This window comes from Symphalangus syndactylus, chromosome 10, assembly GCF_028878055.3.
Source record: "Symphalangus syndactylus isolate Jambi chromosome 10, NHGRI_mSymSyn1-v2.1_pri, whole genome shotgun sequence".
Classification (NCBI taxonomy): domain Eukaryota; kingdom Metazoa; phylum Chordata; class Mammalia; order Primates; family Hylobatidae; genus Symphalangus; species Symphalangus syndactylus.
The window spans coordinates 5,948,275-5,973,319 of NC_072432.2; the positions used below are offsets into that span (position 1 = coordinate 5,948,275).

Here is a 25,045-nt window from a genome sequence, read left to right on the forward strand (position 1 = left end):
GAAGGGTGTGGGGAGCCACGACACCCAATGCTCGGGAGGCACCTGGGCAGGAGCTGAGAATGTACCAAACACGTCTATCACGCAACATTCATGGACCCTGAGTCTGGCCACCGCCGCTGACACCCACTCTGGCCAAGGTGTCCTCTGTCACAGAGGCACACACCCTGCCGAGGACAGTGCACAGGTTAAATGTCAAAGCACAGACATGCTCAGGTCTAGCTGCTCAGAAAGAAGCAAAAACAATACATTTCCCAGACCCCGCAGCGTGACCCTCCACCTGACCACACCCATCTCTCCTGCACCCCCCCCGTGACCCTCCACCCAACCACACCCATCTCTCCTGCACCCCACAGCATGACCCTCCACCCGACCACACCTGTCTCTCCTGCACCCCACAGCGTGACCCTCCACCCGACCACACCTGTCTCTCCTGCACCCCACAGCGTGACCCTCCACCCGACCACACCCGTCTCTCCTGGACCCCACAGTGTAACCCTCCACCTGACCACACCTGTCTCTCCTGCACCCCACAGCGTGACCCTCCACCCGACCACACCCGTCTCTCCTGGACCCCACAGTGTAACCCTCCACCTGACCGCACCCCATCCCGTGCATCCCTGCATCTGTCTCTCGGCCCTCCTCACCGCATTTCTTCATTTTCTCGTTGGGTCACGCACCAACAATCCGCTGTGTGCTTGGTGCACTGAGCCTTGTCAGGGGCCTCTGGGCCGCGTGCCAGGACACACCCCTGGGGACTCCCAGGACACACATTGGTCTCCTGCAGGACACTTGGCTCTTCTATCTACGGGAGCTGGCACCCACCCCTACAACTGAAAAGTCACAGAAGGCCCCTCACCAACCCAGCAGCACCTTGAGGCCACATCCCACTTGCCTGCTGGCTCCTGAGCCTCCCACCCTGTGACAGCTCGCTCCTTTCCGAGCTCCTTCGGTTCCCTGCCTCGAATCCACTGGTTCCTGTCCTCATGGGCCTCTTTCCTGTCATCTGACAGGGTTCCACCAGGACCCTCTGGCTCTCACGCCACCCCAGCTCCACAGGCCACCCACTGGGTGGAGCACATGCATCCAGCCCGACCTTGCTGAAGTGCTCCAGATGGCCCTGGATTCAAACTGCACTGCCGCGGCTTCCCGTCAGTGTGGCATCTGCGAGTTACCTCCTGGGCGATGCCAGGTGACGGTAACATCAACCGGGAGGCACCGCTGAGAAGCAGAACGCATGGTGCAGTGCCCAGAACATCACGTCCCTCAACAGACGCTCCATGTCTTCTCCTCTCCTGGCAGAGCTTTGCTGTAGGAAGAAGGCCATTCCTCCAGTGCTGCTACTTCCAACACTGGGGAAAACAAGCTTCAGAAATGAACAGTGTCAAAGAGGCAGGACCCACCACAGCAGGGCTGCCGGCGGCCGGACGACCACAGCCCCAGCATTCCCCAACCACCACGGCTGACAGCCCAGGCTCCAGAAATGCGAGCTTCAGCCTTAGGAGTAAAAACCCTCCCAAGCTAACTATTTCTTCAACAATCGGATTGGGGATTGGGGGGTTCTAACCCTGCCCCTCTCTATACCACAGATCATCAGATCCCAGTTCTTATCAGATTGGGGAGTGGGGGGTTCTGACCCTGCCCCACTCGATACCACAGATCATCAGATCCCAGCTCTTATCAGATTGGGGAGTGGGGGGTTCTGACCCTGCCCCTCTTGATAGCACAGATAATCAGATCCCAGTTCTTTTCTAAGCCCAGCACTTTGCTTCTGCCACATGCAGTCATCCTCAGCACCAGGAAAAGTCAGAAACACTGAGTGATGACGATGACACCAATACCAAAAGTCAGAAACATTGAGTGATGATGATGACACCGATACCAACACATGTGGTTCTGGCGGATTTGGTAACTCACTGCACAGATACAACTGGACAGCGGTGAGATCCATGGACATCACCAGTCTTCCCAAGGATCGTGTTCCTGAATCTTCTGCGTTAGGAATAACCGTCTCCTTTGCAAGGGCTGAGCCATGCTTCCCACTCGCCTGTCCTCTGCCTTCACCAGCTTTGTGCACGTTTCCGGGCAAGTGTTTGTGCAGGTGCCATCACTGATTTCAGTACCGAGAACGTACAGAGACACCACACAGAAATGGGTAACCCTGTTAGGAGCTGTGCAGGGAGATCTAACTCATCAGATGTGCCAAATTCCTGTTGCCATGGAAATTAAACTGACGTTGCTATGACCCTATCTCTTACTGCACCACTAAAGACCATCTGGGTAAGAGGAATGTGCTTCTGCAGAGCATTTAGCTCACGTTTACATGTTGGTTTTCCCTGAATACAGTTGTTACATGAGACAGAAATCAGTAAGACGGGCTGTAACATATAGTATGGATCATTGTGTCTCCTAGGCTCAAACACATACTTTAAGATCCTCAGAAAATGAAGTTTAACTCTCTGGGGACGTGAGTTACATAGTAACATGTTTTGGATACAGTCTCTTTCACATTCTAAATATCAACACCAAATAAGTTCTTTAGTTTCTTTTTAAATTGAAAAGCAATTTACAAACCATAAAATCCCCCATATTAAAGGGTACAATTCAGTCTTCTTAGCATATTCTCAAAGCTGCACAACAATCACCACTAGTATTTAATTCTGGGACTTTTTCACCACCCGCAAAAGAAACCTTGAATCCATTAAGAGTCAGCACCTGCTCCTTCCTTCCACCAGTCCCTGGCAATCGCCAGCTGACTTCTGTTTCTCTGGATTTGCCCATTCTGGACGCCTGTTGTGAGTGGACTCACACAGTGCATGACCTTTGGCGTGACCTTTGGTGCCGGTATCTTTCACGTTCAAGGTGAGTGGAATCGCACAGTGCGTGACCTTTGGTGCTGGCATCTTTCACGTTCAACGTGAGTGGAACCTCACAGTGCGTGACCTTTGCTGCCGGCATCTTTCACGTTCAAGGTGAGTGGAATCGCACAGTGCGTGACTTTGGCGTGACCTTTGGCGCCGGCATCTTTCACGTTCAAGGCTCGTTGGGGTTGGAGCACATGCTGTTTTGTTCCTTTTTATGGCTGAGTGATACTCCATTGCGTGCATATATTTTCTTTATCCGTTCATCTGTTGACAGACACCTGGGCTGTTTCTACTGACTATTACGAATAATGCTGCTATGAAGATTCTTGCATAAGATTTTTTTGTAAAAATGTTTTCAGTTTTCTTCGGCATATGCCTGGGAATGAAATTGCTGGGTCGTATGGTGATTTTATGCTTAACTTTTCTGAGAAACTGCCAGACTTTTCCAAAGCAACTGTACCATTTGCCTTCCCCTCTCACTAGCAATATATAGATTCCAATTTTCCCATCTTCACCAACATGTCACCATCCAATACTGGAGTTTTACTCATCCCAGTGGTTGTGAAGTGGCATCTCACGGTGGTTTTGATTTCCATTTCTAAGATGACGAATTCTGTTGAACATCTCATGTGCTTTTTAAGGCATTTATATCTTTCTTTGGAGAATGTCTATTCAAATCCTTTGTCCATTTTTAAGTTGGTTTTTTTATTGCTGAGTAAGAGTTTTTAAAGATATTCTTGATATCAGGCCCTTATCGGGATAATGTATCTTGTTCTGTGGGTTTTTTTACTTTAATAGTATCCTCTGAAATGAACATTTTGAGACTTTTTCTCTTCCGTTGCTTGTTATGCTTTAGACGTCTCATCTAAGGAACAATTGCTTAATCCAACGTAACAGTTTCACCTGGATTCTCCCCTAAGGGTGTCATGGGCTGAACTGTGTCCCCCCCGCCCCCAGGATTCCCATGTTAAAGTCACAACCCCCAGAAACTCAAAATGTCACTGTATTTAAATACAGGGCCTTTAACGTGGCAATTTAGGTCCCATAAGATCTTAAGAGTAAGGCCTTGATCCAGTATGACTGGTGTTTTGTTTTGTTTTTTTTTTTTTGTTTTTTTTTTTTGTTTTTTTTTGAGAGTTTCACTCTCATTGCCCAGGCTGGAGTGTAATGGCATGATCTCAGCTCACGGCAACCTCCGCCTCCCAGGTTCAAGCGATTCTCCTGCCTCAGCCTCCTGAGTAGCTGGGATTACAGGCATCTGCCACAATGCCCAGCTAATTTTTTGTATTTTTAATAGAGATGAGGTTTCACCATGTTGGCCAGGCTGATCTGGAACTCCTGACCTCAGGTGATCCACCCACCTCAGCCTCCCAAAATGCTGGGATTACAGGTGTGAGCCACCACACCCGGCTCTGACTGGTGTTCTTATAATAGGAGAGAATTTAGACACAGAGTCCTCAGTGCTACACACACATAAGAGAAACCCATGAGGACACAGAGAATACGCTGTCTACACAGCATGGGGTGAGGCCCCGGAGGATCCAAGCCTGCCCAGACTTTGACCCCAGGCTTCCAGCCTCCAGAACAAAGGAAACAAGATGCTGTTGTTTAAGCCTCATGGTCTGTGGTGTCTGTTACGGTACCCAGCAGACTGACAGAATGGGTCTCACACTATCGGCTCTTACGCTGGATCCATTTTGAGACATTTTTTTGTGTAGGGTGAGGGAGGGTCCAGTCCATCCTTTTCCATGTGGATATCCAGTTGTCCCAGGACCACTGAGTTGTGAAATGAAAAAAGTAAAGCAACCCCTTACATCCTTTCTCCAGCAACAGATTAGAAGGTACACTGAAGAATCGTGGACAATTTGTTGTCGGTTTAAGCCAGTGGTTTTCAAACTTTTGGGTCTCAGGAACCCTTTGTACTTTATTAAAGATCACAAAAAGCTTTCTCATGAGGCTGGGCGCAGTGGCTCATGCCTGTAATCCCAGCACTTTGGGAGGCCGAGGCAGGTGGATCACTTGAGGTCAGAGTTCCAGACCAGCCTGACCAACATGGTGAAACCCCATCTCTACTAAAATATAAAAATTATCCAGGAGTGGTGGTGGGTGCCTGTAGTCCCAGCTAGTTGGGAGGCTGAGGCAGGAGAATCGCTTGAACCCAGGAGGTGGAGGTTGAAGTGAGCTGAGGTCACGCCACTGCACTCCAGCCTGGGTGACAGAGCAAGACTCTGTCTCAAAAAAAAAAAAAAAAAGTAACAAATTTATTTTAAATAAAGTCATTACATGGTAATAAACAACACAGTCTTAAAGAAAAAACCATTTTCCAAAATAAGCAGCAGTGTGGCAACAGTTTGTGCTGCTGTGAAAACACCTAACACCTCTCTACACCTCAGACAGCAGGGTTCTCATGCCTGCATCTGCGTTCAGTGGGCTGCAGAGCTGTGGTTGAAGTTTATGAAGAAAGTCCAACCCCATGCTTACATACAGTTAGGAAGAAGTATTTTCATTGTGTTTTCAGATAATTTTAGGTATTCTCTGCTGCCAAATGCAACAAGCGGCACTTCTGTGCAGGCTGTCTGCAACGCAGAGTCTGGACCCTGGTCGACGGGCCTTTCTGCCCCAATTCCTTCTAAGCCGACTGGTCTGTCCTTCACTTGAATGGCTCTTTTACCAGCACACGATTTTGTAATCACACTTTGGTTAGAAAACACTGGTTCAGAGTTATGAGCAGCTTCCATGTTTCATTATATAATGTCAAAAAAATCACATCAATATCACCATTGATCACATGAAAAAGTGGTGGACACAAGATTTTTATATTTTAATTTTCACTGGAAAGCTCAAATGTCTATCACTGGGAATACTGTAAGGTATTTTCCTTGAGATGAAAGAGTCAATTTGTTTATTTATCAGGCCACACCTGCACATACCTACATCTGAAGTGGCATAGTTTGTAAGTCATTCTTTAGATAAAGAAGGCCGTTAGTGGAAGAAGCAGTTCTGCAGGTTCATAGCTCAGGGGCACCAAGTGCTCTCCCAAGATAACCATCAAATCCTCAGAAGACGCACGCATACTTCCTGTTTCTCATTCAGAACATTCCAGAGGGAACCCTGAATCCCGGTGCTGCAGCGGGACTGAAGTTTGCTCTCACCCACACAATAAACCCAGGGAGCTCCCCCAGCCCCCACCCCGAGGCCACAGCCTTGGTCCTCTGATCTAGGAGGGCTCCTGCAGCTCCAGCCTACAGGGAAAAGCATGCACCCACATGTTAGAAAGCCCTCCCAGGCCCGGCAAGTACCTCTGCTTATGTGCCAGCCAAGTGTGTGTGACAAGGCCACAGCCAGCTGTAAGGCAGGCAAGTGAGGTACCCAGCAAATACTCAGGGCTTACGTTACTGAGGACGAAGGAAGGCGGACAGCGAGGTACCCAGCAAATACTCATGCCTCATGTTACAGACCAGGAAGGCAGGCAGACAGCGAGGTACCCAGCAGGGTTCACATTATCCAGGAGGAAGGGAGGGTGGAGACAAGGGGGCTGGAACAGCCTCTGTCATGAGCTTTAGCATTTACAAAGCTCGCTGAAGATTATCTGATTTGATCTTCACAATAACTCACAAGATAGGCAGAGGCATGACTGTTTTCAGAGATCCAGAGAACTGACGATGACCACGTGCTCTTCCCACGGGCTCCCAGAAATCCTCCTCAAATCATCTCTCAGTTTATACATGTGATAAAATCTCAGTCATGTCCCTCTCTGCAGGGGGATTTTAACGCTGCCCTGCTGTTCCATCGCACCCCTGCCCTCTCCTGCATTTCAGCCATGCCCACCATCCCTGGGGAGCCCACACCACCCCACCCGCAGCTGCTGATGGCTTGGGTCACCCTTATCTCTCATTTCCATCTGCAGGGACCTGTTCTTCCTTCAAATGCAGCTCAAACTCACTCATTGTGTGAAGCCTTTTTCAGCCATCACAACTGTCATGTGTAAAAGCAGTCTGGAATGCTTCATTTAGGAGGTGCTTGTGTTGCCTCATTGGCTGTGATCGGGACCAAATTCTGAGCAAACCAGGTGGTATGGTGGTCCCCTGTTCCCACCTCTGCCCCAGTGCACTTAAAACGAGGATTCCTGGAAGCACCTTTTCAGTCCAATTCACACATGAGTCTGCCCCACCCCCCAGGAAAGCCCTGGCAGTCAGGGCTCAGGGCCCCCAGGTGGGTAAGGAGAGCTTGGTGCCCTCTCTGGAGTTGTCGCCCAGAGACCCACGGCTGGAAGGGAACAAACTTGTGTCCTGTGAAACATCCAGGCCCGAGACCCACTCAGGAGCAGAAGACAGGAAAGGAGCCTCGAACAGACCCTCAGAAGGGCAGTCAGCAGGAGCCGCGGAGGCCACCGCGATGGAGGGACGGAGGGAGGCAGCGAGGCCAGAGATGATGTGGCTGGGAGGGAAGTGATGTGGCTGGGAGGGAAGTGATGTGGCCAGAGGTGACTTGGCGGGGGATGCGGGGTGACATGGTGTGGTGGGGGGAGGAGACGTGGCCAGAGGGGACGTGGCCGGGGGAGGAGACACGGCTGGAGGGAAGCGGCAAGAGGGGTCTCCAGGCCTCAGACTGTGGAGCTTCCATGCTTGCACGACCTCACAGACTGTGCCTGATTTATGGATGACATTTTAATTAAGATGTTATATCTAACTTTAAAGTAGCAATTTAGAACGATTGTGTACATTTAAAGCACGGTACAAATATAGCACATTTCCCAAACCAAAGAACAGTGCATTGCAGGAAAAAATAGCAGCTCACCAAAAAAAAAAAAAAAAAAAAAAAAAAAAAAGTGAGTAAAGAAAAAATTCATTTAAGATCAGAAATAAAGATCCTACAGCTCTTCTAGTCCAATCCCCACCCTAACATGAATGGGGGGAAAAAGGGAAGTAGATTCTAGTCAGTCAGAATTAAAGGCAAAACCGATCCACTTTACTTTCTACTTGACAAAAAACAAGAAGCTCATCAAGGAATCCCTACAAACAGTAGCTTTAAGAGTCCCCAAAATGCAAAATTCACCTTCAAATTAAATCAACTGCTAAGTGTGTATAAAGTCATTTTTTTCATTATCGCCTCCCTCATCCCCAGGGGCCTTTTTAGACCTTTTTTCCCCTAATTGCCTCCAACACCCAGAAAATTTAAACCCCACAAGTAAACCATGTCTCAATTCACATACCGCGCCCTTTGGAGCAGACAGTCCATTGCTGTAAGACGTCTTGTCACCTAAGCACCAAGTACAGCCTGAGAACGCACAATGCGTACACACACGGACTCAGACAGACCTACCCACAAGCCAACAGGTGAGATGTGGCACATGAGAAGGAAGACAAGACGAATGAGCTTCACTGACACCCCAAAACCGTGCAGAAGTGACACATGCAGCCTGCTCAGGCGCCAGTGACTCCTGGAAAACAGCCAAGGGCAGCATTTGGAGAAGCAGCACTGCAGGCCAGGAGGGTCTGGTGGCTTCAGAGAGGAGGGGCGCCCCGACCAGGTGCCGGGGGGTTCAGAGGAGGAGCCCCCAATCAAGTGCCGGGGGCTTCAGATGGGGAGGGGACCCCCGACCGGGTGCCAGGGGCTTCAGAGGAGAGGGGACCCCCCAACCAGGTGCCGGGGGCAGCAGGACAAGCCATGGGTGCCCTCGTCACTTTTCACTCCCTACTCCCGATTCTTGCCCTGAAGCTCGCATCAAGTCCGGGTATTTATTTACCCATAAAATTAAGTATCTGTGAGTAACACAAGTCACTAATCCACATAGATCTGAGTCCACAGATACCTCCAGAGACACCACCATCCCTTCTGGTAGAAGGGCAGCCCAGGAGCCCACGCTGCTAGGAAGGGAGACTGTGTCTCCAGCCTGACAATGCAGAGTCCCCAACACAAGGTCTACCTTCTGGAACCATGCGGTCTCCTACAGAAGCAATTAGGGATGTGTAGGTTTTTTTTTTTTTTTTTTAAATCTTTTTTTCTTAAGACAGAGTCTCCCTCTGTTGCCCAGGCTGGAGTGCAGTGGCACAATCTCGGCTTGCTGCAAACCTCTGCCTCTCGGGTTCAAGTAATTCTCCTGCCTTGGCCTCCCGAGTAGCTGGGATTACAGGTGCCTGTCACCATGCCCAGCTAATTTTTTGTATTTTTAGTAGAGACGGGATTTCACCATGTTGGCCAGGCTGGTCTCGAACTCCTGACCTCATGTGATCCACCTGCCTCGACCTCCCAAACTGCTAGGAATACAGGTATGAGCCACGGCGCCCAGCCCATGTAGCTATTTGTCTAAAATTAAATTAGAAGTTCAGTTTCTCATTTGCACTTCAAGCATTCAATTACCCACAGGTGGCCACTGACCACAGAGGCTGATAGACGCTGCAGTTCCACGCTGCAGAAGGATCTATGGACAAAGTGGCTCTAAGATCATCTCGGCATCTTTATATTGAGGCTACTGAAGTTTTACTCCGTTTACTATAGATATCAGCATTCTCCATGTAAAAATGTCAGTGCTATTGCAACAATCAGATCTGTGAGTTCCCAGAAGCTCTTCTCCTCCTGGACAAATAACCGCAGAGCATCTGCACTCTGCCTGCACACTAAGGGATGGCAGAAGCCTCGTGTAAAATCAGGTGGAGAAAAAAAAATGAATCCCTAGCTCCTCTCCCCCTACAATTTTGTGAAACTCCTCTTAATATTCAGAATAGTTGCCAGAGTTGCAATAAACAAGCATTCCTTGACCAGGAAGCAACAGGAAAGCAAGAAGAGGGAGACGCAAGGATGTGCCCTTCCCTCTGGGACCCCAGGCCCGGCCAGGACTGAGAAGGGCAGCACAGCCGGGCAGGCCTGCACACCTGATGCGAACCACGCACACAGGTTCCTTGGGCCTCGGTGTCCCCTCTGCCCTCACTGGACACTGTGGCTCTGGTACATACCTGACGTGAACCATGCACATGGCTTCCCCGGTCCTCGGTCCTCCCTCTGCCCTCAGTGGACACTGTGGCTCTGGTAGAGGCAGCCTTCTGAGCTCCAACACCCCCCAGCCAGTCCCCTCCTTGCAGGTCTCGGCTCTGCTGTCACTGCCTCAAGTGCCTCCCTCATGCTTCTCCACAACATCCACATACCATGCCCCCTCCTCCCCACAGCCCTTGCTGCCGCCTACCCTGCCATGAAGCCTGGCACACAGCAGGTGCCTGAGATGCCCCAAGGGGCAGGCATGCCAGGGTAGGGCTTGGAGTTCCAATTGCCACAACCCGCTTACCACCACAAGCGCCGCGGAGGCTGTGGAAGGGGTCCAGGCTTCAGGTCTGCACTCAGCTTCTCCTGGCCCCCGAGGCCAAGAATCTAGCAAGGGAAAGCAGCTGGAAGCAGGATCCCAAACGCCCTTCCTGCTCCTCAAGAGGAAGGAGGCCTCGGTGCACAAACCCACACGCGCCTTCCTCCTGCCAGGCTGGCTGTGTCACAGCAGTATGTCCATCTTCCCTGGGCTCAGAGAAAGGTGAGGGACTCAGCCCTGAGTGTGAACAGTCAAGCTTCCACTAGCTGTGCAGACAACCTCCCTAGCCCTGGCCTGGGAAGGGTCCAAGAGCAAACACAGCCATCTTGCCCACGCAGGTACAGAATTCAGCCAGCTCTCTCAATGGAGTTGTGACAGGTCAACTCCAGGCACCTCAGTGCCAGGCTCTGGGGTTCACCTCGGGCCACTGCACCTTTGAAATGTGGCTTTGGACTCCCCTAGGCTGCTCAATGTCACGGCCCATTTCGTTCAGATGCTGCAGGCCCCGCCGCAGTGTCATACCCAGGACACCCCTGCCAGCATCCCCTGAGATGCTGCCGTAGCTACTGTGATCTGAGAACAGCCACACGCAGGCATCAAAGGGAGGGCTTCTCAAGTCTCTTCTGAGAGCAGTGGCTACAGCTTTGGAAGACGCTGCACTGAATCCTGGGCGAGCCTGGCTCAGTCTGCAATCTAAGCTGGGTTGCTGGAGAGAAACACTCTGTTGTAACTGACGGGGGCTGTCGGTGGCAGCTCTACCAAGACCAAGAATGGCAACTAATCTGAGATTTACTATCCATACTTTCTATCTGATGTTTAAAAGGAAAGCATCGTGAAGTTCCAGTAGCAAGAAATTTTCTACAATCTATCACATCAAGATACGGCAGAGATGTAGCTAAAATGTTAATAGGGTGTATGCAGAGGAACAGATCGGTCTATTTCAGGAATAGTGCTTGCTGGCTTTTTAGAAATAGAGTGAAGTCCCTGCCAAGTAAAAGGTTATTTATACTTTTGCTTTGGAAACAGAGAGGGAAATTTCTTCCTTATTATTCAAATACATTAACTATATTTAAGTGTTCTGATAGACTAAGTATTATTCAAAAATAAGTAATTCTGTTCAGTTTATTTCATCCCTTAAATGTAGCTTTCAAAAAGTGACAAACACCCGGCCAGGTGCGGTGGCTCACGCCTGTAATCCCAGCACTTTGGGAGGCCAAGGTGGGCGGATCACGAGGTCAGGAGATCAAGACCATCCTGGCTAACACAGTGAAACCTCGTCTCTAGTAAAAATACAAAAAATTAGTCGGGCATGGTGGTGGCGCCTGTACTCCCAGCTACTTGGGAGGCTGAGGCAGGAGAACAGCGTGAACTGGGGAGGCGGAGCTTGCAGTGAGCCGAGATCACGCCACTGCACTCCAGCCTGGGCGACAGAGCGAGACTCTGTCTCAAGAAAAAGTGACAAACACATGTCTGCCCTGGCTCCGGCCATCTCCACAGAGTAGACAGAGCTTGGGAAAAGCTCATTGTGGAGGCCCAGAAGGCCGAGCCTTTGCTCAGCAGATGAGGGAGAGGGTCAGCCACCCTAGGGAAGAGCCCATATTTGCTATGTTACTGAGGATATCCACATCAATTTCTATTTTGCCTCCCACACAGACCTGGGATCCATGTTTCAGCAAGAGGTTCATGCCAACAGACCCTCCATGCCACTGTTTCCCTGACCTCCCTAAGAAGAGCCAGGCCAGGCAGCGTCCCCACACGGGCGCTGGGGCCCAGGAAGAGCTGGGTCCTGCCCCTCCTCTCCCTCATCCCTGCACCTGACTTGCTGTGGAAGCCCAGCAGTGCCGGCTGAATTCACGTTCACCTGGGGCGTTCAGGAGAAGCCTCTGCAGAAATCAGCTGGGAAGCAGAGCTGTGTGTGCTGGCAGGTCACTCAGGATTTGCGGAATTGAGTTTTCAACACAGGTGCCGCCGCTAAGTCCCTCAAGCCCTTCGTGAGCCTAGAGCCACAGAGCCATCTGCCGCATTCTCACAATCTCTAACCACCCTGCACAGAAGCCCAGTTTATCCAAAGGACCATAAAATTTTGCATGTAAGCACCTGAAGTTTGGCATAATGAATTAAAAGTTGTCACCACTTCTATTTTCCATTAACCCATTCATTCAAACAATTATCTCTTGAGTATGTGCATCAAATACTGTGGAATTAGGATTTAGTCTATGCCTTCAAGAAATATACATCATAGAAGAAAAGGTATAGCTTGTAACTGTAACAGTGGTGAACAGGCAAGAAATATACGTCATAGGAAAAAAGGTATACGCTTGTAATTGTAAGAGTGGTGAACAGGACAGAATTTCACAGGCTCATCAGAAGGAGCCAAGGAGGAAGCGATGATTCATTTCCATCTGCAGTGGATAAATGTTTCCTGGAGAAAGTAACCTTTTCTACAGTGATATCTGCTCCTTATTGTTTAGATCGTGCTTGATAGGGTATTAAATTACCACTTTCTATGTGCTGCTTATATAAAATACATCACTGTCAAGGGGGGTTATAAGTTATAAAGTAACTTAAATACTTCACACAACCTTGGGCTATGAATGGTGCGAGGGAGTGGGACCATGTGTTCCCATGTTCTTGAGTCACAGAAGGGGCGAGACCCTGGTTCCCTTCTCCCCACTGCCCTGTTCCCAGATGAGGGGCAGAGGCAAGGCCGCCGTGGAGTCCTAGAGCTGGCTCCAGGGCCAGGACACCGTGCAGACTCTCTGCGCCCCATGAGAGAAATACAGCCTGGGGGGCAGTCACCGAGTTGCCTGGCAGTGGGGAGTCAGTCCTTCATCAAAAGGCTGTGCTTCCAGGAGCCAGGACAAAGCAGGAGCCCCCAGGAAAACTTCCATGTGCTCCTGAAACCTGGGCACAGAGTCACAGCCTGGCAGGAAGCACCAGTGATGCAGGTGTGCCCAAGACTGGGAGGATGGCCAGACACTTGGAGGCCAGACCGGCCTGCAGGAGATGACCACTTCTCTCCGGTTCGTTAGAGACGGACAGTCTGGGCTTCACTTTTGTATATGGAGTCTCACAGTACAGAAATATCACAAAGGGATTAGACTTCGTATACTTACCCCAAGTAATTCTTTTGCATTTAAAAAAATCACGTTTATCGCAACTAATTCTAAATCCAACAAAGAAAAATAAATAAGTGTAAAAATGCATGTCTACAAAACGTAAACCACAATCTCTTTACCCAAATGAGACCCAAAATTTAGTTTACGTTTTCTTCAGTATTATCTGATTTTTTTTTAAGCCATTGCTGAGGTCTCTCCTCACTCCCCCATGAGGAGGTTCATGGGCTCTTCAGGGCTCTTTGCTGTTTTATTGTTTTTTTAGGTTTAAGGGCAGGATCATTTTCCCACACTTGTTTGCTTCCTTGATCACCAGTTTTTCATAAGGACGTCATTGTGCATCAGAAAAAACCTAATAACTGAACTTCATTAAAAGTGAAAAAATAAGGACATTTGGCTACTATGACAGAGTATCCTCAGTCACCAAATCTCCCTGGGTGACCAGGCACACCCCCAATCTCCTTGGAGCCCCAGCATGCAGGTATCTCTGCGGCTGACAGGACTGGCCCACCCTGGGGGAGGCGTGAAAGCAGAGAAGGGAAGGCAGGTGACTCGCATTTAAGAAACTCAGGTGATCCTGTTGAGCTGCGGCTCTCAGGGTGTCTGGGGACCAGCCACATGCGGGGAACCTCCTGGCCTGTCAGGTGGCAGACTCCTGGGACCCACCTCAGACGCGCTAATCAGAGAATCTAAAGGCAGGTGAACTCTGAAAAGAATCTATAAAGGAAGGACTAGCTCTGCTGTAAGCCTACTATGCACAGGGTCACACAGGACGTCGCTCCCAACAAGCCACGTGGCGTCTAGTCTCCATTCCACTCACGGGAGGAGCACACGTCTTCAAGTCACAGAACACAGTCTTCAGCAAACACCTTCCTGCATGACCTCCACTGTTGCCCAGCCCTGCAGGAGCGGCCACTGAGTGGAGGAAACAAGCCTTTGCTCCTGACCCTGCCCCCAACATACCTCAAATTCTCATGGAAATCCCGTTAGAGTCCAGTTGCAGTAGCCTTTCCCTCACAGCACCCACCCACCCACCCCTTCCACAGTCACATCCCAGGCTTGTCCTGGGCCCCACTGTGCATGCCACCATCTCTGGCACTTGGACCTCAGAGTGTCGTCACACAGCCACCTGCATCTTCCCGAGAGAGGGATCCACACTCCCTGGCAGCTGCTACCCATCTCTACCAGGACATTTTGGAGGTTCCTCAGCAAACTTGACAGCCTTAGACTGAACATGGCTCTTCCCTCAGACCCTATCACTCCAACATGTCACCATCTGCTGGACACATGAAACAAGCCCCTCTCCCTCCACAATGTTGCCACCCTGCCCGCTGGGGCCTGGCCCTCCGTCCTGCCCACACTTCCATTTCAGGACATTCCACTGGAATCAACAGCCCCAGACTCACCCCCAACACCCACCGCATTGAAAACAACCTTTTTCTTGACACCTCAAACAAAATACAGAAAACCACCCTCAACAAGTGCGTGCCTTGAGTCACAGAGAAGAACATGCTGTGCACCCTGACCCTGGAAGGGACCTGTGCACCCGAGTCCTTCGTAGCCCTGTCCCGACCTTCACGGCCTATCAAACCCACAGGCGTGCTCTCCTCTCTCTCCGGCGCACAGCCAGATTCTGCCATTTTCCTCAGCTTTAAGACAACACCCAGAGCTTCTCAGATAGCCCAGGAGCCAGCCCTCAATGTTCCCACACAGCTGTGTGCTCCCTTCTACAGAGCTCAGGGCTGGTCAGTGTGGCCCATGGGACACGGCCAGGGGACCGGCCACCTTGACACTGGGCGTAAGACCAGCACTCCTACGTCTCTGGGGAAAGGAGCGGCCCTGGGCAGGGATGTGCCTGGCAGGTGTGGAGGACCAGGCCTCCACTCGCAGACATGTCAGCACAGCATCCTAGAGCAGAACCTCCAGCCCAGCTGAGCCTACAGACGGCCACAGCCCTGGACGGCATCTTCACTGTGACCCAGGGGGACTGCGCCAGAACCACTCAGCAGGGCTGCCCTGAACTTGCAACCTGTAGAAGCTGTACAGTCGTACGTGTGTGTTGCCTTAAGCCACTAGGTTTTGGGGTCACTTGTCACACAGCAACAGACAGTGGATGCACACTGGCTCCCAGGCCACGATGGCCTTTGCTGGCCTCCCCCAGGCTGTCTCATCTGTTCCTGTGACATCACGTTTCTCACGGCCAAAGGCTGCCAGGACCCCCTTTTCTTCACAAAGTCGTTACAAACTTACAATACAAAGTAAAAAAAAAAGCAGTATGTAAAATACAACGTATGACCCAATATGGGTGAATGCACAGGCACATACACGTGTGAAACAGGTGCATCTGGTCCCCTTTGCTACCAGCAATTTCCCTTCCCCTATTCAATGGCAAACTGGGTGCTGCAGGAGAGGGTGGTGCCGTCACTCTCCTAATCGGTTAGGAAGCCCTCCATGGAGCCTGGACCACCCCTAGTCAGTATCAGGGCCTCGGGTAAGCACAGGCAGGAGAACACGTCCATTCCATCAATAGACCAGGCGTCAACGTCCTCTCTGTACAAAGCATCATGCTGGCATTTGTACATATGCAGCGTTTAAGAACCTTAAGAGTACCGCCCTTCCACAAATCTAAATTCAGCTGAGGAAACCATGAGACTCCTAAAAATACGAAACAGTATCTGAGTTCTAAAAAAAAGACCTAGACAAACACACACACCCCTGTAATGCAGAGTCAAACTTTCAAAACCACACAACTCACATGCAGTGAAACTGTCAGCAACTAGTCAGCCCAGAAGATCCCTTTTCCATCTTAGCTCTTTTTAAACAAGGCGTATGAGGAGCAATCAGTTTTTCCAATCATAAGAGATGGCATTTTCCACAGACTACTAACACAACTTCACCTAGAATTTAAAACCACGGAATTCACACATGCTAAAGGAATAAGGATGTAAAATGGTGTGTTTCCCATTTGCTACATGCAAGTTTCATTTTTAAAGGCATATCATCAAATGCACTTAAATTTCCAATTCCCGCAGTTGCCCAAAACCCAAGCATAAAAATATGTGCTTACAGTTACGTAACGGAGTCCAGTGCAGCAAGGAGACTAAAGCAGGAGTTAACCTCCCAGGCTGGTGCCCTGCTCCGAGGTATATAACAGTCTAATAACTGAATCCAAGGGTGGAAGGAAACCACTGACCAGCACTTCACATGCTGGGAAGCAGGCAGGGCCGTGTGGATGCCCGGCTTTGATTTGCTGTTTCAGATCCATATCACCTGCTCTCCTGCTAGAGGCAGCGCCTTGGACTCCTGCAAAGGCCGGCATTCAGATGCTGTCAGAACCCTGACAGAGAGGGGCGGATTCCAAACCCACCAGAAAAAAAAAAAAAAAAAAAAAAAAAACACCTATCTCAACACTGGGACATGCTCTAAGAATAGAAACTTCTAAAATCAATGCCTTATTTTAGGACTTTCTAAGATCTTCAGTCCAAAAAAAAGTCATAGCTTACATTTTAGAGCATCTGAAGAAACAATTTTTTTGCCCATTTTTAAACTGTAATCATAGTTACTATTTATTAAAAGCCTGGCCAGGAATCTTACCAACATGCTTTTTAATGTGACCCTTGCGGGGTAACCACGCCAGGCTTTCCTCAGAAGCGGTGTTGCTGCTGCCAGTTCACCTGGTGCATGCGCCACTGACCCACCAGAAGCGCCACCAAATCCTGGAGCATTACAGTTGCCTTTCCTCTCGAGTAGCATGCCACAAACAAACAGCACCAACACGCCGCACACTGATATTTTTACAGTTCATGTAGACTTTGATGCTTACACATTCAGATAGCAAAACAGATACCAGTGCTGAGGAGACAGGTGTCAGCACCTTCTCCTGCCCTCTCCAGAGGGCGAGGGCCTGTGAGCCCCAGCACGGAGAAGCCCAGGCTTTCTTCACAGCAACACCCCTGGCCGAGATTTCCTGAGTCTCTCACCATGGAGGCAGTGTTTTCGAAGACAACAACAACAACTCTGAGAGTCCCAGCGGGGTGCAGCCGTGGCCCATGGCTGCTCAAAGTCAGGCCCATAGGACAGATGGCCTGGCTCACGGGCACCATGAGGAGCAGCGTCTGTGGCTGCTGTGATACACAGGTAGCATGCAACAGAGACATCTCATCCACAGCATGTACTGCCTCTGAACCAAGGCTCAGATGAGAGAAATCCCATTCCATACACCATCAAATGCTGAGGGAGCCATCTCAGAACTGATGTTCTGGTGGCTCAAATCTCTTTGAGATGAACTGACCTATTCAGAAAGGGAAAAATAACTATTTGTAATTGGAAAGAAGCTAAATGTTAAGACTCACTTGGTTGCACAGAGCCCAGATCAGCGTCATCTGAGAATCTGGAATTACACGTATCCAGGGCCCCATCTCAGAGCTGCCAAATCAAACCCAGCTCTGGTGGAAGGAGGACAGGCACCATTTTTGGGGGGTTTAAGACAGAATATCACTCTGTCGCCCAGACCAGAGAGCAGTGGCACGATCTCAGCTCACTGCAACCTCCACCTCCTGGATTCAAGCAATTCTCCTGCCTCGGCCTCCTGAATAGCTGGGATTACAACAGGTGCATGCCACCACACCCAGCTAATTTTTTTATTTTTAGTAGAGATGGGGTTTTACCACGTTGGTCAGGCTGGTCTCGAACTCCTGCCCTCATGATCTACCCATCTCAGCCTCCCAAAGACAGGCATCTGTTTTAACAGCCACGCCTGCTCCCAGCCACAACAGGACTGAAAGTCGGCAGATAATTAACTGGGCTGTTGATTCGCTTAATCAGAAAAGACTTCCTACGTCATCTGAATATTTCTGCCAAACATTCTTCTCTCCTCTGCTTACAAGCTGTGAGAACCAGTCAACATGACATAGAGAAGTTTGGTTTTGTTTTTCTGTGACAGAGTCTCGCTGTCGTCCAGGATGCAATGCAGTGGTGTGATCTCTGCTCACTGTAGCCTCCGCCTCCCAGGTTCAAGGGATCCTCCTGCCTCAGCCTCCAGTGTAGCTGGGACTATAGGTGTACACCACCTCACCCCGCTAATTTTTAGTTGAGACAGGGTCTTACCACGTTGGCCAAGCTGGTCTCAAACTCCTGACCTCAGGTGATCCGCCTGCCCCAGCCTCCCAAAGCGCTGGGATTACATGGCATGAGTCACTGTGCCTGGCTGAGAAGTGTTTGATAGAGGCTGAGGGGAGGCTCCCCTCCCATCCTGGGACATCCACGTCCCACCCAGCTTCCCACACCGACTACGACACTCGAAGCATCACAGCAAGGGCAGCTGTATCCCCGCAGTTCTCTGCACTAATGCCACAGCTGCGTGAGCTGTCACAGCCCTGGAGCTCCACTCAGCCTTGTTGTGTTGGCACAAGCACAGCAGAAACCACCAAGCCCCCAAGAGGGAGGAGTGCGGCCCAGGGAGTGAGCCAGGAGGCTCTGGGGGTAGCGAGTTCACACACCTCGAATATCTCCCACATCAATCCACGTGCAGGGAGGGGACGAAAGCCACCCAGGACCTGAAGTGCTTTCTCCTCGCAAATGAGGAGGATTCGAACTCACGTGTGAAATCAGAGCTAGAGTTCTACCGTTGGGGGGAGACGCTGTTCAATAAGTTTCATAGACCCAAATGGGAGCAAAAAAGAAACCAATCATACCAGATCAGTAGAAGGAAAGGGATCAGAAATTTCAGCCTGTAACAAGCTTTCGGAAAAAACTTCACTTGATCTGCAAGATGGCTGTGGCTCTGCCTGATCGTTTCTGCAAGTGTCTACCTGCGATGAGCCATCTCAGAGCCATTCAAGAGGAGTAACAAAATCAAAAACGCCAAGGCACACTCTGTATTTTAGATGGCCTGCAACAGGGCGGAAATGAGCAGCGGTGCCAGAGCTTCCGAGTTTGTTTGAAGTAAATTCCAGCATGAGGGCAGCGGCTTCCTGGTTGAAGCAATGAAGTGGGCTCCCGCTCAGCGCATGGGAGATCAGCTTTCAGGTAAGTTGCGGTCAAGGGTCTGCAAACCACAATCCCCAAGCCTTGGTCGGGGAACCAGAAGTGATTTTTACACTTTAATGTTTTAACAAAAGAAAAAGAATATGCAGAGACTTCTGTGGCCCACAAAGCATAACACGTTGCCTACCCTGCCCTTTACAGAAGCTTCTAGCTTTGGTGTCAGCTACAAAGTGTTTCTATAAAATAATGTCATTGATTCTCAAAAGCATGCCAGGAAAAGTCACACTTTTGAACAACCCTCAATGGAGATGATGCACCATCCTGTGTTTAACACAGATTTGAGTTTTGTAAAAGCCAAAATAAGGGAGGTAATTCAGCTAAGTATTATAGTAATACAATTTGAGATACATAATGATGCATGACAACAGAATAATTGGCATTCCTGTGAGAAATGAACTAGCTCAAATTCAAACGCAAAATAACAAACTGAAGCACGTGTGGCCTCTCAAAGTGATCAATGAAATTGGGAATAACATTCAGTTAAATGACACTCATTTGTTTTATTTTTTCTTTAAAAAGCAAAAACAAAACAAATACCACTACACCATCACTCCTTAAATTTATTTAACTACTGCTGCAAAATAAAGTGGAGAGACTTCTTACTGCAGGGTAATAATCGGCCATCATCACCATGAAATAGACCGCTGTCCAGGCGCAGGCCCTCCTGCCCACAAACGCAGGGGGAGAGAGGATGGCCAGAAAGAAACGGACATGGCAACCATGACCTAGTCAGCAATTCTACCCTCACACCTTTCTTCCCGACTTAAAATTTTGGAGCCATCTGGGTTTACCTTCCTATATCCATAAGTGAGCAAGTTCTGGAAGCCAGAAATCTACAGTGCTTCTGGCAGCCAAGTCCTCTAGGCCTTCCCCCATGTTTTAGGGTCCCATCAGCTCACCCCTGGATAGTATCAATGGCCTCGGAGCTCCAGCCAACCTTGCACTCCACAGACTGAAGTATGCCAAGAGCCACTCAAGGCTGCCACTGCCTCGACCAAAGGCTTTCAGAGACAGTCGCAGCATTGCATAAATCCATGCGGCTTCATCAGGCACAAAGTGGCTCCAGCATTCCATCCAGCCTGTCGCTGCCACCATAGCTGTGAGTCTATGACGTGTCAGAAAGGGAAGGAAGACACTATGTAGATCATCTCATTTAAGATTCACGGTGTCACAAGATGGATTTTGTCGTGCCCATTTTATGGATCAGGAAACAGTTTTAAAGAGGCCAAGCACGCAGCCCTGCTGACACAGCAGCAAGCCCCACAGAGGCCTGGGCATGACCCCCACCCCACACTCCCTGGGTCCTGACATCCACTCCTCCCCTATGGGAGCCTGATCCTGGGTCTGCCTGAATTGCTGCCATTCCTAAGACATGACCCACGTCTCCCCATCTCCTCCTTTATCTGTTTCCCACAGCCCAGAGGCGTGCGCTCTTCCATCCAGCCAGACATCACATTTCAGCACCTGCACCCAACACCACTTCAGCCAAAAGCTTCTCTCAAACCTCCCCCCACCACCTGCCAGTCACACAGGTCTGTATCTATCGCCTTTCTCACACGAATTCTCATGTATTCCTGTGTAGCACCATCCAACTGATTTAAGTCTGTTGAGAGAAGGAAGCTTTGTAGATAAGTCCACAACCTACTTTTCTCCCAAACACACTGCCTTGCATGAGGCAACCAATTAACAGCAAATTCATTTCAGCACAACACTGCCATTTGAAGAAACACAGAGCATGGAGCTCTGGTAATAATTAAAGGCATGTTTCGTTCGTCATTTGAAATTCCACATACTGCTGCAACAGCAGCATCCCCCTTCTCGCCAGGCTCTGCTCAACAGATGTTATTCTTCCAGCACACGACTCTCACCACAGCTCCGGCAGCAAGACCCCCGCAGGCTTCCCAGCACCCCGGGCTGCGGCTTCCACGCTGGGCTGGCACTGGCCTAACGACACGACGGGAGTGGCGTCCCCAACAGCTACAGGATCCGAAGCTGGCGACTGCTCTGCAGAATGGAGACATGCGAGTAATCCCTGACATTTCCAATGACAGGCCACTTGGCTAAACCAGGAAAATCCACACAACAGAAAGAACCCATGGGAGGAGCACTTCTGTCTCCAACCTGACAGCAAACGGTGGCTGTGTGGACGACCTCTTCGGGATAACCGTCAACCACATCTCAGGACAGCAACAGCCCCGCGCTGAGGGCCAATCAGCTCCCCCCGGCCCTCACTTCCTAAGGGTCAGCCCTGCCAGGCCGCCTCTCCTGGAAGATCAGCTCTGACGCACCCGCGAGGGTCGGGAACCGGCTTCGGGGCTCATTTCCCAGGCTCCTGCCCACCACCCTCTCTCTTCCGCTCCTCCTGCATCCCCCTCTTCACTCTCATCCTCCCTCCCCTTTCACTTCCCTTCTCTCCTTTCCTCTCCCTCCCTCATCTCTTCTCAGTCCTCACCTTCCTCACTGCACTTCCCCATCCAACTCAGCCGACACATAGGTCAGTAGAGGGTTTTCTTTCACTCTGTTTTTATTGCAATGATTATTCCTAATGAACAGAAACCTGTTTTGGACCATCTGGATGCCACCTCATGACCAGCTGCTGCCCCGTGGGCTCCATGTCCATTCAGGGTCCTCACGGCACCAGTGCCCAGCAGTATGGCTGTGACCAGGGGTAGCAACATGGGACATGGGAGAGGTATCCCAGCCAAGAGGCCCTGCAAAGCCTCCCCAGCAAACCAGAGCAAGGCCCAGGGCAGTAGGGAGAGCGCCGTGCTCATGATCTAAGCAGTTCAGCTTCCGAAAACTGTCCATCACCTGCGAATTACTTTGTATCCACGGTTACAAATGAACCACAAGCATTCCGAAATGTGTTCTTGGTTTCATGTTTGCGAAATCTAAGCAACATTATAATAAAAATCACTGAATTCTGCCTGAGGCTCTGGCGGTGTTTTCCTCTCTGAAAGGAGACCCTTCTCGGGATTGAGTGACAGCCTTCGATCACGGTTACCCTACTGGTAACAGGAGACTCCCTCAGCCTGCCAGGAGCTGGGGCCCTCGACAGCCTCACGGCTCCACACGCCAGTGTTCTAAGGATCACACATGTGCAGACAGCACCTGGCGTGTGTGCAGCAAGCTTTGCTAACACGCCCCAAACATCTCACTCATACTTGCTAACCACATCTCTTCTCTCAGCCTCCACAGCGTTTCACACTCTGACTTTCTAGCAGTTAACTATGCATCCTGAGCGCCACAGAAGTTCAACTCCGTCCAGGAGAGGGTTGCATCTTTCCAGCGCGGGGTCCCCATTCCAGCCAGCACAGCATTTGCAGAGTGGGTGAGTCTAATGTTGATGACACTTTCTCAATATTCCCTTCGCACCCCTCCAAAAACAAGAGTGCTGCCCGCTTCTTACCGAGGTTGTAATGAGGAAAATACTTTTCTATTATTTGTCACTTTTTAACATAATACTTGTGAAGAATGTGACTTTGTATGTACACTGTAAGCACCCACACCGTGAACATTCTGCTCCTCAGTGACTGTATTCACAGGTCACAAGGACAAAACTTCCCTATAATAGCCAAAAAAAAAAAATGCGTTGTTTTTTAACATGACTTCCACTCATCTGAAAGTCACAGATGCGGTTTTTCCTCCAAATGATCCACAAGCCAGGTTTAATAAACACGTTGGTCCAGGTGAGAAAATGACCCTCAGTCTCCCTCCCCTCAAAGACCACAGCAGCTAGGAAACTGCGCTCTCCAGTAAATGACAGCCGGCAGGACTTGCTAAATAAGAGGCCGGAAGATTGCCATCTCGCAGAGAGAGCCTTTCAAGACTCAAGATGTCCCCGCTCCCTGAATGTCCTACAAAGAACTGCGGACTGAGGCAGTAAATAAACATGTTTTCAGCAAATAGCATCAACCCACAAATGAGAGGTACTGTTTTCATTCTAGGAGGGAGATGCTACAAAGGACATATATTTTAGCACATAAGTGAATTATTCGGGCGTTCCTGTGTCTGCTATTAAATGCAGCACAACACCTCCAAAGGCAAAGTTCTATAACTCACATCCAAGGAAGGCGAAAATCATTCCAAGTTTTAGCAATCCAGAAGAACCTGACAATCAAGAGAAGCCTACTTCTTCCAGACTCTAAGCAGCAATATATTGCTACAATGTAATGAAAAAACATGGGATGATTAAGAAAATGTCAATGCTAATAAAAGACTAAAACATAACTGGATTTATTCTACTCTAGTTTAGACAGAGCGCAGCCAGGCAGTTCACCCACACGTTATTATCGTTGCTGTTTTTCAGACAGGGTCGCCCTCTGTCAACAAGGCTTGACAGCAGTGGCACCATCTCCACTCACTGCAAGCTCCGCCTCCCAGGCTCAAGCGATTCTCTTACTTCAGCCTCTGGAGTAGCTGGGACTACAGGTGTGCAGCCCCCACACCCAGCTAATTTTTGTGTTTTCAGTAGAGATTGGGTTTCACCAGGTTGCCCAAGCTGGTCTCAAGCTCCCAGGCTCAAGCAATCCGCCCGCCTCGGCCTCCCAAAGTGCTGGGATTACAGGCGGGAGCCACCGCGCCCGGCTTTGTTTCTTTAAGTGATTATGTGCTTCAGAGTCTTGTAGGCACTTAAAAAAAAAAAAAAAAAAGAACAAGCAAAGTAATTCTGTAAGAGAAAGAAACCGTTAACATGTTTTACACATCTCAAAACTCACAACTGAAATGCTAAGAATAAAATGTATTTTATTCACAGAAGCAGCATTCTTAAAGTTCTATAAAGTGATACCATGGACACACCACCACATCACAGACTACAGCGTGACAGGACTGCTCATTTTCCCAACACATTCTGAATGGTCCTCCTGTCGCTTTCCTCAATGGGAACACTTTATTCTGTTTTCTACTCAAATTAAGTATCTTGCAAGGGAATTGAAGAAAACTGCACAGCAGATTTTAAAACTTCAATGCTTTTCTCAATTTTCACCACATTCTGATGCACTTTACTGACTACACGGCCAGTAAGTTTAAAGTTTCTGCATCGATAAAGACATTGCCACTTTTAGCAACAGGCTTTTTCTCTTATATACAAACATCTGTAACTTAAGCTAGGAAATTGGGCATTTCACAAAGATTTTGCACAATTCCTAGCACAGATTTTAGCAAAATAAAACCCACTTATCTTTCCGCAATTAAATAACTAAGGATAGGAAACTGCACGGTTAGAATAACCATTCCATTATTTTACATACATAAACACAAATGATAAAGTAGAGTATGCTTTGGAAAGCAGTATTTCAATATGCTAACGATGAAGCAGAAGACAATTTGTCGGCAGACAGCCTCATATGACGTGTGACAATGGAAGTACTCTGGCCCAAGCCCAGCCTGCTTAAATGGAAATGGGGAAAATGTATTAGTGATCGTGCTGGGGCACCCTGATAGCCACAGTCCAGGAAAGAAAAGCTAACATCTTTCTTCTTCGTGGGAAAACCAAAACATACTCAAGAGACCTTGATTCTTTAAAACACAATCTGCCCCAGTACTAACCTGAAGCTCCCATTGATAAAGTTTGCCATAACCACAGAGATGTTTATCCAGGCCCTCGAAAATCACGGACACGGTACATACACAATGTTTTCAAACACTCAATACTGCCAATATCTTAAATGCGCTATGATACCAGAGGTCTTGTGCAGGACTAGAAGCGTCGCAGCCCAGTTACCTGT

The 25,045-nt window shown here is 49.4% G+C and overlaps 1 protein-coding gene across 8 annotated transcripts in view; it reads right to left on the reverse strand.

Annotated features, from left to right (window-relative positions):
• The window catches only part of DIP2C (disco interacting protein 2 homolog C), a 404,917-nt gene that overhangs the window by 261,661 nt on the left and 118,211 nt on the right, over positions 1 to 25,045 (reverse strand). For 2 of the 8 annotated variants that reach the window (XM_055296320.2, XM_055296319.2), the window contains exon 1: positions 1,094 to 5,127. The exons of 4 other annotated variants lie outside the window; for them this stretch is intronic. In XM_055296320.2, the coding sequence (XP_055152295.1) occupies positions 1,094 to 1,202 (109 nt within the window). In that variant the 5' untranslated portion in view covers positions 1,203 to 5,127. Of the gene's footprint in view, positions 1 to 1,093; positions 5,129 to 10,140; positions 14,279 to 25,045 lie in introns of those variants that run through there. 2 more of the 8 variants (XM_055296322.2, XM_055296317.2) reach the window with 2 other exon arrangements.